We start from the raw sequence: 16,392 nt of genomic DNA, 5'->3' as shown, positions 1-16,392 counted from the left end.
CCCGCCTCACCACGCGCTGGGCGACCACCGCCAGGCCCTGCGCCGACGCCGACGCCGGCGCGGGGACCACTCTCAGCAGCCTCAAGGCCATTGCTCCGCGGTCGGCACCGGCTCAAGGACCCGAGGGGACGCGGTCGCGACGGGGTCCTCTTCCGCGGCCGGCGCGCCGCAGTGACGTCACGGCCGAGGTGCCCGGGCGGCGCCTGCCGGGAGCTTCCGAGCGACGGGCGCAGGCGCCAAGAGCGGGGTTTGGGCTCCCGGCCTCTGGCCGCTTGGGGCTCGCTACCCCTCCGCCTGCGTCCCGCCTGGGCCTTGCAGGGTCCGGCCGCCCGAGCTGGGCCTGGGGCCGCGACAGAGGCTCTGGAGACCCTCTGCGGGGGTTCCGAGGTCGTGCGGGGCGCGGAGCCGAGGCCTCCCCTGGGCTGGCAGCTGCTGCGCCCGGGACGCCCCCCGCCCTCCCACATACCCCGGGCTGGCGAGTGCAGACCTGAAAATCACCTGGACCTCTCTCGGTGGCCCGAAGCCCGTCCGAGCCCGGGAGGTAGCTCGGGACCGGGCGGGGCGGGGCCCGGAGGCAGCCATGATGATGGACGTGGCCTCTCCGCCGCAGGGTGCTGGGCAGGGGTCTCCGTCCTCGTCCTCCCGGCTGCGTTTCGAGGGACCCCAGGCCTGCTAGGGCCTGTAACACCTCGGATGGCGCCCGAACACCCAAGCGCCGTGGGTTCTCGGTTAACTGCAGTCCTCCCAGGGGTCAGGTTAGCACGAGTTGACTTTAACGCGAGCTTGCTTTCCTACCAGCCTCACGTTCCGAAGGGTTTTAGCGTCGCACATTGCCGGGCTCGTGGTTCTTAACCCCCGAAGTTTTCTACCGTTTAACTTCCATTTGGTTCTCAGCTTTTAGGAATGATAGTGGAATTGTATGCTAGGGTGGGAATGCGGTTCTGGAAACGAAGGTCTTTCAGCAGATTTTTCCCTAAATCGAAAATTCCTGCTCGGCCGAAATGCAGAGTCCTAGTCCGCGGAGCCAGAGTGACTTAGAAGATCTGGGATGGGCCCTGAACTGCGATGGAAATGGCCTGCATTGAGAGCAACACTGTTCTAAACCCTTCGTTCCCGGAGAGCAGCGGCCACGTTCACGTCCTGCCCCGTGTCCCCAGCCCCAAGCAAAGCTCCTGACACGTTGCGGGTGCACCTCCAGTAGAAGCAGGTGCGACCAGGGAGCCCTAAGCCCTGCAGCCCCGTGGGGTCACCACCTACCCAAGGCCTCCCTCCACATCCTGTGTCTCGGGTCGGAGTTCAGGGAAGGGCTCTCTGTCCTCGTGGTGCTTTATTATCTGTCCCATTCACCTATTGCCTCTAACGCTCCAGTTTTCTTTTCCAGCTTTACCCCAGATGAAGACGCATCCTTTAAGTTCTTTCCCAAGACAAAGCCCTTGTGTGAGCAACTGGTCCTGAGGGCAGAGTGAGACAGGGAGAGAGACCGTGGTCACACATCCCTGCCAGGTGATGTGCAGTCAGGCCTCGCAGGCCCTCTCCACCACTCTTCTGGGAGCTGCCTCCCTGTCAAGGCCTGTTCCAGACCTGGCCTCCTCTCCCCCCGGTACCTCCTCCAGGGACAGATCCTGAGACAGAACGACAGCGGACAGAGTCCATGGGGCACAGCTCTGAACACTGACGTTCATGATGAGTATTGAAGTAAGGATGTTATATATAATGCTTCCCGACTACTCTTTGTAAATCAAAATTTATTTAAACAGGTTAATCTTGTAACTACAGTAAGTCAAGCTCTTAGTACACAGAAATAGATACTACGTTTCAAGTGTTCCTCGTTGTGAGACCATTCATAAACACTGTTATGGGACTTTGGTAGCCAGCTCCAACCAGTACTGTCCTTCCCTGTCCAGAAACACTGGGAAAGGAAACCATGCACTCAGGAAATTCACTTCCAAGTGAGCTTCATTTATAAATATGCTGCAAGTTACACTTCTGTCCAGCTGCAGTTTGAGTGATTGTATAATCACTGCCACGGTAAAACCAAATGAGAGAAAATTCAATATTGATTCATAAGAAAAAGTTGACGTTTCTGGATCAAGAGGAGACACTTGCTCTATCCTGAGATCACGTGACCTTTGAGACTTTACTAATGAGATTCACATTTATGTAGTATACACTTATAGAATACTATCCCCCAAATCCTAACCTGTCCAGTCTCCATCCGAGATACTATCTGATACCTGACGGTCAGCACCGACTAGCCGTGTAAAGCACATGGTGGAAACCTCGCCAGACCCAGGCAGTTCCGTGCACGCATCCGGCTGCAGGTACAGCCTGATCTAGGTCTCAAGCAGTATTTTCCCTGTGTCACCTCTGACTTCTGCTTCCCTGAGAACGTGGGTCCCCACAAGACCCCCAGCATGGATGTTTGTGGCCGCTGTATTACAATAGGCAGATGCTGGAGTCAGATGGGGTGTCCTTCAGAGGGGGAGTGGTGAGCAGACTGACAGGCGCACACCGTGGAGCGTGGTCAGCCCTGAAGTGGAAAAGAACAAATGAAGACTTGCACCACGTGGAGAATGACTCCCGGGAAGGTGTAGCTCCATTTACACAACGTCTCGAAATGACATTTTGGAGACAGTACACATTAGTAGCTGCAGGGGTTAGCAGTGGGGGTAGGTTTGCAGGGAGAGGGAGGGAAGTGATGCACTTATAAAAGACCAGCTCGAGGAATCCGTGTGGTGTTGGGCAGTGCAGTGTCTTGATTGTGGTGGTGGACCCCAAACCTACACAGATGAAAACATTCTATAAAACAGCACACACACTGACGCAGACACAAGTATGGGAAATGTGGGAAGCCTGAAGAAGGTGAGTGGCCCAAATCAGCATCCACATCCTGGTGGCACTACTGTACGATAGTTACGCAAATGTGATTACTGGGAGAAATTGGGCAAAGTTTACAAAGGATCTCTGTGTTATTTCTTAACAATTGCGTGTGAATCTCCAATTACCTCAGTATAGTCTTTAATTAAAGATGTCGGTAGTATTTATACGGGACTTCTCTGTTCTGTCCCATCATCTATGTGCCTCTCTCAACAAGACTGCAGACTGAGGACTAGCTATAGAGTCATCTCAAAAATGATAGGCTAATTCCTCCAACTTTTTACTCCTTCGAAATTGGTTTAGCTGTTCTACTTCTTTTGCCTCTTCATATAAATTTTAGGATCATCTTCTCTGCATTTACAGAAACTCTTGCTGCAACTTGGGTAGTAATTGTGTTAAAACTGCGTAGCAGTGTGGGGAGGATTAGCCTCGTTCTGTGCTGACTCCTCCCATCCATGCGCAGCAGACACCCCACATTTATTTGCGCCCTCTCTGACTCCTGCCACCGGCACCGCACACTTTCCAGCATGGGAGTTCTGCAGTGTTGTTAGATCTACACCTAAGTACTTAAAAACCGTTTAGTGCTTTCAAATGATATTTTAAATTTTGTGTTCCTTGTGTTCATTGCTAGTACATAACACAACTGGCTTTTGTATGCTTAGTTTGTATCCCGTGCCCTTTCTGAATACACTATTAGTTCTAGAAGATGGTGTGTAGATTCCTTGGGACTTCCTATGCAGACAATTACGTTGTCTGTAAGGAGCAGTTTTATTTCGTTCCTTCCAGCCTGGATGCCCTTCACTTCTTTTCCCGTCTTTACTGCACCAGGGCTGGAACTTCCGGTTCTGTGGGGGACAGCAGTGGCAAGAGCCAACCTCCTTGTATTCTTAGGGGGAAACACTCAGGTTTTGGTTATGTGTGATGCTGACTCCAGGAGACTTGTAAATGCTCTTTAGGAAGTTGGAGCAGCTCCCTTGGTTCTTTGTTTCCTGAGAATTGTTCATTGTTACCATGAATGACGTTAGATTCTGTTAAGCAGTTTCTCTGCATCTGTTGATAGCAGCATGTGACTTTTCTGCTCTAGCCTGTTAATACAGTGGATCTCAGTGATTGGTTTTTGAATCCTGAACCAACCTTGTATCCCTGGACTAAACCCCACATGGTCATATTCTGTCATACTTTTTGTATATTGCTCAATCCCATTTGCAAATATTTTAAAACAATTTTACGTGTATATTCATGAGAGAGATGGGCTGTAGTTTTCACTTTGGACCATCTTTGTAAGGTTATACTATCGGGATAATACTGGATAACATTAACATTATAACATAACATAATAATAACATTACCTGGGAAGTGTTCCTGTCTTACTTTCCTCAACCACTTCTTTTTGGTGGACTCCTGACTGCCCCTTTTGCCAGTGATGCTGGGCTCAGCTGGTGGCATTGGGGGGACTGTCCATCCACACAGAGGAAGAAGGAGCCCCCTGGGCTGGGACTCCTGCACCCAGCACAGCTGTCCTTCAGGTGTAAAGGGGGAAACAAAGACATTCTGAGGGGAAGGAACACTGAGAGACATTGTTTCCGGCAGACCCCCCCCCAAAGTGTGGCTGCAGGAGAACCGTGGCGCGGGCGTAAATAGAATAGACCTCCTTTGTGAGCTTCTCAGATCCCGTTGGATGGTTGAAGCTGTCTGTGTGGAGGAAACGGAACAATCACATTGAGAAGGTCGGGAGGGTACAAGGACGTCAACAGAAGTTGACTATTCGCCCGAAGTGGTCAGGCAGGGATATGACAGATTGTGAGCAACCACGAGGGAAACCGCACGGCACAGGACGGCACTGCCCAAGCACCGCCTCCTAACAAGTGGAACTATTATTATGACACTATAACTAAATCAAGATGGAGCTCTCAAAAATGTAAAGGTTTCCAACCAAAAGGTAAGAGGAAAGAAGCAGAGGAAAGAAAGAAAACGGAAAACAGACATAAGCCCTAACAATTATTTGATAACCTAAATTATCCAAATTGAATTTGTAATTTCAAAACTGCCCCTCCCCCAAAAAATTCCCACACCCAGATGATTTCACTGGAGAATTTTGCCAAACACTTAAAGACTTAACTCCATACAGTCTCCTCTGGAAAATAGAAGAAGAGGGAATGCTCCACATCCCACTTTATGGTACCCAGACAGAAAAAGCACCAAAAGAAAGAAAAAAAAAAACATTATAGGCCAATATTTATCACGAACTTAGACACCAAAATTCACAAAATGTTAACAGATTGAATCCAGCAATGAATAAAAAATGAAGACCACACCACCACCAAATGGGATTTGTTTAAAAGTTGCAAAGCTGATTTCATACTCAAAGTCAGTCACTGCAATCCACCTTAACAGGTAAAGAAGAAAAATCAGTGGTCAGAACACCTGCAGTAGAAGAAGCATTTGACAAAATACAACACTTGTTCGCATTTAAAAAAAAAACCATGAAACAGACCCTCCTGGCAAGCAGGGAAGAAAGGAGGAGCTGCTTCAACTTGGTAAAGAATGTCTACAAACCCGACAGCTGACATCACACTTGATGGTGAAGAGCTGATGCTTTCCTTCTTATCCTTATACAGGAGGAAGCAGCAAAGATAGCCGCTTTCCCTGCTCTCGTTCACCAGAGCCTTGGAATCCTAAACAGTACAGAAGGGCAGGAATAAAAAGGATATGAAAGGAAGAAATTACACTGCCTTTATTCATAGATTACATGATTGGCTAGGTAGAAAATCCAAAGCAATACCCCCCAAAAAGCCCCTATGACTAATAAATGAGGTCTGTGAGCTTGCAGGTTACAAGGTCAACACACAAAAATCTGCATTTCTATATATTATGAACAAAGTGGAGGCTGAAATTTAAAAATCCAATACCATTTATGATTGCTCCAGAAAAAAAAAAATGTAATACATATCATCTAGCGAAGCATATATAGGATCTGTATGCTGCAAACCACAAACCACCAGAGAAAGAAGTCAGAGAAAACCAGGCTCTGGAGAGACTTGCTATGTCACTGTGTTGGAAGACTCAGCAGAGCAACAATGCCAGTTCTCCTCAAAATGATTGTAGGCTTCATGCAATTCCTATCAAAACCCCATCAAGATCCTTTGTACACATAAACAAGCTTATTACGAAATTTATAAGGAAACGTACAGGCCCTAGAATAGCTGTAATCATTTTGAAAAAGAATAAAGTGGGGGGAACTAATCATTCTTGCAATGTTAAGAATTTACTAAATAGCTACATTTCTCAAGCCTGTGCAGTACTGGTGGAGGGACAAACACATAGATCAACAGAACAGAGGACTAGAAGGAAACCAACACAGATATCCTCACCCGATGTTTTATAAAGGTACAAATGCGATTCAGTAAAGGAAGGATAGCTTCTTGCGCAATGGTGTCGCAGAAACTGGACATCCTTGATACGACCTTCACACCATATGCAAAAATTAACTCAAAACAGATCACAGACCTAAATGTTAATATAACCATACAGCTTTCAGAAAACAGTCCTAGAATAAAACCTTCAGGACCTGGGATGAGGGGAAGAATTCTTGAACTTGACATCAAGAGCATGATACACAGAAGGAAAACATGCTACATTGGAACTCAGCAAAATTTAAATGTTTGTTCTACAGGGACTTTACGCAAACAGGCAGACATCAGATGGGGAGAAAAAGTGTGCAATTTGACAAAGGATTTGCATCCAGAATATGTAAAGAGCTCTCAAAACTGAACATTAGCAATCCACTTAGAAAATGGGAGGCATGCCTGGTGGCTCAGTCAGTTAAGCGCCCAACTCTTGATTTTGGCTCAGGTCATGATCTCAGGGTCCTGGGATCAAGTGCTATATTGGGCTTCCCACTCAGCTTGGAGTCTGCTTGAGATTCTCTCTCTCCCTCTGCCCCTCCTCCTGCTAGTGCTCTCTCTCTCAAATAAATCTTAAAAAAAAAAAAAAGAAAGAAAATAGGAAAGAGATGCTAACAGACTTCACTGATGAGGTCATGCGGATGGCCAGTAAGCACAGGAAAGGATGCTGAACATCATTAGCAGCTAGAGAAATGTAAATTAAACCACAATGAGACACCACTGTGTACTTTCCAGAAAGGCTAAGTAAGACACAGTGATGACACCGATGCTGGAGAAGATGCAGAAACTGCTCACTTGCTCACTGCTGGCGGGAACAGAAAATGGCACAGCCTTTCTGCCGAAGAGTTGGCAGTTCCCTTTAGCACTAAAAATGAGCTATAATACAACAATGATGCAAATGAGCACTTGTTCTCCTGGGCATTTACCCCAGAGAAGTGAAAATTTAGCTTCACAGAGAGACTTGTACTTGAGTGTTGCTTGCACGTTCGTGCCTCACGGCTGGCAACCGGGAACACCCCCGCTTGTCCTTCAACAGGTGAACAGTTCAGCCGTGGTGCAGAACACTTGTTGGCAACAAAAACAGACTGTTGACACACAGCCTGGATAGACCTCCAGAGAATTTTGTTGAATGGAAAGAACCAGTCTCAAAAGATTGCACACACTATGATTCTGTTTATGTAACATCCTTGAAATAACATTATAGAGACAGAGAACAGATTCGTGGTTGCCAGAGGCTAGGACATCAAGTGTGTGTCCTGTGGTGATGGAAACATTCCACATGCTATGAAGGTGGTAGTCCACAAAGCTACACAGGTGATAAAACTACAGAGCTACATGTGTGCACACACACACGCACATGCACCCACACAGATGAGTGCTTGTATAACTGGTGGGATGTGAATCCGTTCTGTGGGTTGCATTGAAGTCAGTGTCCTGATACTGAGCTGAGCTAGTCATGCAGGATGGTGTCATCCAGGAAGGCTGGGCAAAGCACACAGAGAACCTCCCTCCATATTTCTCTGCAACTTCCTGTAAATCTATAATTATTTCAAAAAAGAAAGTTTAAAAATTGTGTTCTATGGACCAGCAACAAAGGAACAGAGGTAATTTAATTTAAAAAATAAAAATGTTTAAAAAGTTGCCATTTGTGTTAGTTTAAAAAACCCCAAAACTCATATATCCAGAAAGATGTGAAAGATCAATCACTGAAAATCACAAAACAGTATTGAGAAGTTGAGGAAGTTGTAAATGAATATAGGCGTGTGCCTTGCTCTTGGATTAAGAGTCTCAAAATTGTAAAGATGACAGTTCTCTCCAGATTGATCTATAGATTCATTACAATCCCAATAAAAAAATCCAAGAAAATTTTCTTTTGTTGAAATTGACAAGCCAATTCTCAAATCTATTTCCCCCACCACCCATTTGGGAAGGGCTAAGAATAACCAAGGCAATCTTGAAAAACAAGACCAAGGATGGAGGATTTAGTACTAGATATCAGGATATAAAAAAGCTATAGTAACTACAACAGCCCAGCATTGGTGCAGGAAGAGACACAAAGACAAATGGAACAGAATAAAGAGTCCGAAAAGAGGAGGATGGATGGATAGATAGATGGGTGCATGGGCGGATAGGTAGAGATGTGGTTTATGGAAAGGGTGACAGTGCAGAGGGGAAGACATGGTCTTCTCAATACATGGTGGGTGTGGGGTCAATTTGATATCCATATAGAAAAGGATGAACTTTAACCCATATCACATGCCGTAAAAAAAAAAAAAATCAGTTTCAGATGGGTTGTAAATCTAAACATGAAAGGTAAAACAATAAAGCTTCTAGAATTAAATAGGAGAATATCTTTATGGCTTGGAATAGGCAAGCACTTCTTAAATGGAAAATAAACCAAGTGTAATGGGAGAAAATGGACAAACTAGATGTCATAATAAAGCAGTGCTCCTCATTGGGACACATGTTTATGGGAATGTAAAGGCAAGCCTTTCTAGGACATTTTTGCAGTAAATGCAACAACAGAGGCATGTAAGAATGCCCATGTGTTAAAAAGAAACAGCAACTATATCTGAGACTAGGGGACGCCACGGTGATGGGCATTCAAGAATGTACACACCCAGGACAACAGACCCTAACATCACCGGGGCACTCAGCATTTGTCCCCCGGAGAACTACAATGACACCAAGTGTTGGGGAGGCTCCAGACTGCTGGGACCCTCACACACTGCTCATGGGAGCGAAAAGTCGGTGCACCCACCCTGGAAAACAGTTTGGCAGTTCCTACTAAACCTACACAAACACATACCTCATGTTGGAGCAATTATCAGTGTCATCTACATGTACCTCGGTCCAGCCTAGGCACACAGCTAGCAAAACTCAGTGTACATTAGTGAAAAGAAATGTTTACCACGGTATTAGCCATAATAATAATAAAAGCACCATCCCTAACACTGTCCACAGAGTCAATGCCTAGTGCACTGTGATACATTTACACAGTGCAATATTACACATGATATGCATGAATCATTGCTACGTGTGAAAACATCAAGGATTCACTCAAATATCATAATGAAAGAAACATAAAAGCATCTTCACAACTGCATTCATAAAAACCTCAAAAAATACCCAAAGTGACTGCTGCCCTTTGTGAAAACAAAAACAGATAAAGGTTTATTATTTCTGTGTGGTTCTATAGTTTGCTATATTTCATTTGCAGATTTACTTTTAAAAGCATAAAGTGCAATATAAGATAGGATTTTATTATCACTACAAATTAGATTTCAGGATGTTTGATTGTCCTATTGTGAAGAGTGACCTAGCCTAAGAGCCTTTTTCAAGGCAGCCTTAAATTCTTTGTTCCTCAGACAGTAGATCAACGGGTTGATTATTGGGGTGAGGACAGTGTAAACAGCAGAGATGAGCTTGTTGGAGCTCCGGGAATCGATGGCCTGGAGCCGGACGTACATGAAGATCATGGCCGTATAGAAGATGGTGACCACGGCGAGGTGGGAGGCACAGGTGGAGAAGGCCCTCCAGCGGCCAGTGGCCGAGGGGATGCGCAGGGCAGCCAGGGTGATGTGTCCATAGGAGAGCACGGTGGCCATGAGGGGAAACACCAGGATGATGAAGGCCAGGATGAAGTCCACCAGCTCTGCAGTTGAGAAGTCTGTGCAGGCTAGTTTGAGGATAGGGGAAATGTCACAGAAGAAGTGGTTCAGGATATTGGAGCCACAGAACGTGGCGCTGGAGATAAAGTACACCTTGATGGCGGAGATGGAGAAGCCGCTCACAAAGGAGAAGACCACCAGCTGGACGCAGAGCCCCATGGTCATGATGACTTGGTAGCGCAGGGGGTGGCAGATAGCCACGTAGCGATCATAGGCCATGGAGGCCAAGAGCACGCATTCAGTGCACACCAAGGAGCTGAAGAAGTAGAGCTGAGTCATGCACCCAACAAAGGAGATGTGTTTCTGCTGCAGGAGGAAACCACCCAGCATCTTGGGGATGATGTCAGATACGTACCAGATCTCCAGGAATGACATAATGCCCAGAAAGTAGTACATGGGCCTGTGGAGGGAGGAGCTGGTCCGGATGGTGAGGATGATGGTCAGGTTCTCCACCAGCACAAAGAGGTAGGTGAGCAGGAAGAGGAGGAAGAGCACATACTGCAGCCGAGGGGCCGTGGGGAAGCCCACCAGGATGAACATGCTGACCTGGGTGACATTCTCTCCCCTCATCCTTGTGAGCTGGGAGTCTGCAAAACACCGCCATTCCAGAGTGAGGAGTTGTGGGGCCTTGGGGGGAGAAGGCAGAGCTCACCCTGCAGGAGAGTTTCAGCCCAAAGATCAGACACCTGGCTCCATGAGCAGCAGAGGGAGCAGAAACTGTCTCCAAGTGAAGCCTTTCCCATCAGGAAGTTCCTGGTGTCCTTGGGGCTGGTCACACTAAGAGTGGGGCTCTGGAATGCCCACCCACGTCCTCCCCCAAATATCCTATGGTGGTCCTGTTTCCCTACAACCTGGAGTTCTCCAAAGATTCTAAAGATGATAAGCTCTCTGCAGCCAGTGTTACCTGGGCCTGTCGTTGGTCATCGGGCACGCTCTTTCTAAATCTGTGGATACTGAACCTTCCACCTGGTTTCAGAGTTGATTTTATAAGATGAAGGGACAGCAGCAGGGCTCATGGGATGGTAAGATATGGTGTCCCAGTTTAGACAGACCCTGGACCCAGACATACCCACAGGACTGGGGGTCTTTGGGAGTAGCAGAAGTCTCCCACACCAAGAGGGGAGAGTGGTTACATATCTATTTTGTGCCACCTCAAAACCCCTGAAAATATGACAAAGGAGTAAAAAGATAAAAACGCAGGGACGCCTGGGTTGCTCAGTCGGTTAAGCATCTGCCTTTCGCTCAAGTCATGATCCTGGGGTCCTGGGATCGAGCCTGGCGTGTGTGGGGCTCCCCGATCAGCAGGAAGCCTCCTTCTCCCTCTGCCCCTCACACTGTTTATGCTCGCTTGTGTGCTCTCTCTCTCTCAAATAAATAAATAAAATCTTAAAAAGAAGATAAAAACCCATAACATCAGAATATCAAAAGAGACCAGAAGGGGGATAACAGCAAGGGAAGGATTTTGAACCAATTCTGGGGGAAAGAAAGCAGATGGCAGAAAGGTGGCTGGGGCAGCAAGAGTAGAGAAGTCTACCATCAAAAAGGAGAATTACAGACCAATATCCCTGGTGAACATGGATACCAAAATACTCGACAAGATGCTAGTCAACAGTATCCAACAGTACATTAAAAGGATTATTCACCACAACCAGGTGAGATTTATTCTTGGGATGCAAGGGTGGTTCAACATTCGTAAATCAATCAATACAATAGGTCATATTAATAAAAGAAAAGGCAAGAACCATATGATCCTCTCGATCAATATGGAGAAAGCATTTGACAAAATACAGCATCCTTTCCTGATTAAAACTCTTCAAAATACAGGGATCGAGGGAACATATCTCAATATCATAAAAGCCATCTATGAAAAGCCCACAGCAATATCATTCTCAATGGGGAAAAACTGAGAGCTTTTCCCTTAAGGTCAGGAACACGACAAGGATGCCCACTCTTGCCATTATTGTTCAACATAATCCTAGAAGTCCTAGGCTCAGCAATCAGACAACAAAAAGAAATAAAAGGCATTCAAATTGGCAAAGAAGAAGTCAAACTCTCACTCTTCACAGATGACATGATACTTTATGTGGAAAACCCAAAAGACCCCATCCCCAAAATACTAGAACTCATACAGTAATTCAGCAATGTGGCAGGATACAAAATCAATGCACAGAAATCAGTTGCATTTCTATACACTAACAATGCAACAAGAAAGAGAAATTAATGAATCGATTCCATTTACAACAGTTCCAAAAACCATAAGATAGGTCATAAGATAGGAATAAACCTAACCAAAGAGGTAAAGGATCTGTACTCTAGAAACTACAGAATACTTATGAAAGAAATTGAGGAAGACACAAAGAAATGGAAAAACATTCCATGCTCATGGATTGGAAGAATAAACATCGTGAAAATGTCTCTGCTACCCAGAGCAATTTACACTTTCAAAGCAATCCCTATCAAAATACTGTCGACATTTTTCACAGAGCTGGAACAAACAATCCTAAAATTTGTATGGAACCAGAGAAGACCCCCAATAGCCAGAGGAATGTTAAAAAAGAAAAGCGAAACTGGCGGCATCACAATTCCGAACTTCAATCTCTATTACAAAGCCATAGTCATCAAGACAGCATGGTATTGGCACAAAAACAGACACATAGATCAATGGAACAGAATAGAGAGCCCAGAAATGGACCCTCAACTCTATGGTCAACTCATCTTCCCCAAAGCAGGAAAGAATATCCAATGCAAAAAAGATGGTCTCTTCAACAAACGGTGCTGGGAAAATTGGACAACAACATGCAGAAGAATAAAACTGGACCATTCTCTTACACCACACACAAAGATAAACTCAAAATGGTTGAAAGACCTCAATGTGACACAGGAATCCACCAAAATCCTCTGACTTCAGCCACAGCAACTTCTTTCAAGACACGTCAGATGTCTGACAGGTGTGATAGGGAAAGGTGGAGTGGGTGAAAACCGGGCTCCTACATGAGGTCTGCTTCCAGAACAGTCTAGTGGCCGCCCCCGCATGGCCCTCCCCATCCCGTGTGTGGGTCCCCAGAGCCGGCCTTGATGGGACAAAGGGCCATGTCACCCTCATCATCCTCATCACTGACCAAGTATTTTAACATGAAACACGTCCTGTCATGGTCACCAGGACCCTGGAAAACAAGGCCGACATCTTCACGTTCAGATGAGTCAGACTCAAAGCGAGATGTTTGGGGGCTCACCCGGGATCGTGGCAGCACCAGGACACAAACCCGGCTCCTCCGACCCCATGGTTGCCACTTCTCCCACAGATATCGACAAGAGAGAAAACAAACCTATCTGGCTGTGGCCAGAAATCTGGAATTGTTAAGATGGATAGATGGTGTTGTAGGCTGCCTTCTGACACGACTCTAATAGGCTATGCAAACCAAAGGTCACAAAATAAAAAGTATTTTTCAGCAGGACAGGCAAACAATGCCCTTTAAGAAAGAAATGCTGGCTATGTACGTTTGTCACGTCTGTATTTGGAATACCATGCAGTCACTGAGAAGGAACCCATCTCTCTACAGACATGGAATGATTTCCAAGACACACAGATTTTCTAGATATTCTTAGCAGCACATACAGTGGGCCTCCACTGGTGTACATAAGGGCACATATGTGGGACGACTGTGTGTGGCCGTCACACAGGGAACTCGGCAGGCCCGTTGCCCTGGCTGGGAAGCAGGTGCCTGGAACACAGTGGAGGACGGAAAGGTTTCTATGGTATATTTTTGCTACTTTTTCCATTTTGTTTCATGTGTGTTACCTATTCAAAACAGTGATCCGTTACTTATTTTTAAATTCTCAAATTCTTCTTTAAAAAGAAGATGTTATGTGCTGGATTAAACATTCAGCAGGTAAACATTGCCCTAAGCCATGGTTCCACATCCATACGGAAAACACACAAACAGACTGGGTCACTGGGAGTGTGCCTCTCACGTGGCAAAAGCCTCAAATGTGGTATTGTGCGGAATAATGACACAAGGAGTTGCCATGAGAAAGTACAGAATCACAACAAAAGCATCTGTCTTCCCAAAAGAGTAGAGAAATGAAAACACAGAAAGGAAAACCTGAAGAGAAGTATAAGAAACATAGCCGACCCTTGAGTAAGTCGGGGTGAAGGGCACTGACCCCCATGCCATCAAAGATCCATGTTATAGCTTCTGACTCCCCAGAAATCTAACTACGGATAGCCCGCTGGTGGCCAGGAGCCTTGCCGACACCATTAACAGTCAATGAACACGTATTTTGTATGTTGTATGTATTATACATGGTATTCTTACAATAAACTCAGCTAGAGGAAAGAAAATGTGATTAAGAAAATCATACATTGGGGCACCTGGGTGGCTCAGTTGTTATGTGTCTGTCTTCGGCTTGGGTCATGATCCCAGGGTCCTGGGATCGAGCCCCACATCAGACTCCCTGCTCGGTGGGAAGCCTGCTTCTCCCTCTCCCACTCCCCCTGCTTGTGTTCCCTCTCTCACTGTCTCTCTCTGTTTCAAATAAATAAATAAATAAGAATCTTAAAAAAAAAAAAAGGAAAATCATACATTTACAGAACTATAGTGTATTTATCGAAAAAATCCGCATGTAAGTGGACTGCTCAGTTCAAACCTCTGTTCTGCAAAGGTCAACTGTGTATTAATGGCATTATCAGGGCATGAATAAGTAGGCAAATTATTAAGAATCTAGATAACTTAATATGAGTCTAACAGATCCTTAGAGAAAAATGTGTAGGAAATACCTGGTCAATGCCTGGCCTACAGAGAGCATTTTGTAATGGTGGTAGTAACATGCACAGGAGTGGAATTAATGAAATGCAGTAAGACAGTTTTCTTGTCCATATACTGGTTAAACCATAATGTACACCATAACAGGGTGCGGGACGGAACTGGGCAAAGCGGAGGCCCCCAGCCCCATGCTCACCTTGCTTATGCTTGGGGTGCTCCCGGCCCTCCCCCACCCTGGCTGGTCCTGCTCTTGGGCCTGTCACCATGCACTCAGCATCATGGTAGCTCTACTCCCCTGTTTGCACCTGCCTGTGTTCTTGGTCTCTGCCCGCTACACTTCCCAAGGCAGGAGCTATGCCTCCTCGCTCCCCACTGGACCGGGCACCAAGCATGATTGCTGACACACAAGATGAGCTCCACGAACCCTAAAGAGGGGGGAAGCACGAGACAGAAGAGTTGCAGATGATAATGCGACTCAGCCAAAGAGGCTGAAGGAGAGATGGTACCAGCACACAGCTGCTCCTCTTCCCTCTCCTCCTATAGTCCTCAAATCCCAGAGAGCTCTCTTAGAAAATACAAGAATAGAGGGAAACCCTCATGATGCAGGAAGCTAGGGAGGAGAGCGGGCCATGCCCCAAGTACCTAGAGGATGTCACCAGACTCCTGAACACAGAAGAGAAGAAATGCTAATGAAGCCAACGTACCTGCAGAGCTCGCAGGAGCCCCATGGCTCAGGGGACACGAGGCGGGAATGTGACCTGAGTTCTCTGACTAGGAGGGCTGGGAGGAGCGGGCTGTTCGACTCATGGAGGACCATATGTCACTGCAAATAAGCAGGACTTACAGGGCGGCTGGTGGCTGGCCCCGGGCTCTGGAGGTTGTAAGGAGGTTGAGGCGCCAGCAACCCTAGGTCCCAGGGGAGACCAGTTTTGGAACCTTAAGGAAAAAATCATAAAGGCATCTAGACAGAATAAAATACATTTTGTAAAATGGAAGATCACCAGAGTTAGCTTTACTCTTCACCCAATCTTTAGAGCCCAGGAAACAATACAGAAACCTCCACACACTTCTGGGACGGACAGCCGGCTGGTCCAGCAGAGGGATGGCGGCTGTGGGTGAGAACAGGGTGTCCAGACCCATTGCATGAGATGCTCTCCACACGACCCGTTCTGAGCACGGCGCTGACCAGTGCTTCCTCATATGCCAAGTCATATGCCAAGCGTCATAGCCGTCAACCTCAGAAGGGGCAGTCCCAGCCCAGGTTATCAGCACACAGAGAGAGACGGGGAGGGAAAGCCAACACAGCCACTCTCCGACTGTTGTCACTAGGGTTACAGAACAAAACGGGAATGTCAGTCCTTAGGGATCGAGAAGACAGACAATGCAAAATAATAATGAGAATTCATTGGGAAAAAAAGAGAGAGAGAGAGAGACAGAAACTGGGTTTACAGACATCAGGGAAAACCCGGGACAGGCAATGATTATAATGAGGAAAATCTGTGTTCGTTGCCTCATTTTTTTCAGAGGCGGACATCAAATGGGCATGTCTTATTCTTGGAGTTTACACTGAGAGTAACATCAGTTCTTAACATTTTTTGAAGTAAGCAATAGTCTCCAAAAGGATGTGGACCTTCTAAATCCTGAAAGGACAATACTAGAATTGAGACGTAAAGGAAA

At 46.3% G+C, this 16,392-nt stretch overlaps 2 protein-coding genes across 2 annotated transcripts in view; both read right to left on the bottom strand.

Moving 5' to 3' along the window:
• The window catches only part of NDUFA10 (NADH:ubiquinone oxidoreductase subunit A10), a 53,882-nt gene extending 53,717 nt beyond the window's left edge, over positions 1 to 165 (bottom strand). The window contains exon 1 of the mRNA XM_025888726.2: positions 11 to 165. Coding sequence (XP_025744511.2) covers positions 11 to 91 — 81 coding nt within the window. The 5' untranslated portion in view covers positions 92 to 165. The remainder of the gene's footprint in view (positions 1 to 10) is intronic.
• A 9,418-nt stretch (positions 166 to 9,583) lies between these two features.
• Positions 9,584 to 10,522, bottom strand: LOC112835033 (olfactory receptor 6B2). Its single transcript, XM_025886518.1, has one exon. It carries the CDS (start codon positions 10,520 to 10,522, stop codon positions 9,584 to 9,586), a length of 939 nt encoding a protein of 312 aa, XP_025742303.1.
• Positions 10,523 to 16,392: the final 5,870 nt, after the last annotated feature.

Source organism: Callorhinus ursinus, unplaced genomic scaffold (assembly GCF_003265705.2).
Source record: "Callorhinus ursinus isolate GAN/ISIS: 27379988/994484 unplaced genomic scaffold, GSC_fseal_2.0 scaffold2, whole genome shotgun sequence".
NCBI classification, from domain to species: Eukaryota; Metazoa; Chordata; class Mammalia; order Carnivora; family Otariidae; genus Callorhinus; species Callorhinus ursinus.
The sequence above is the reverse complement of the archived record's forward strand: the minus strand, read 5'-3'. Positions and strand labels throughout refer to the sequence as shown.

What these genes read in the sequence shown, in the direction of transcription:
- LOC112835033 (XM_025886518.1), bottom strand. Translation starts at nt 10,522, where the DNA reads ATGAGGGGAGAGAATGTCACCCAGGTCAGCATGTTCATCCTGGTGGGC.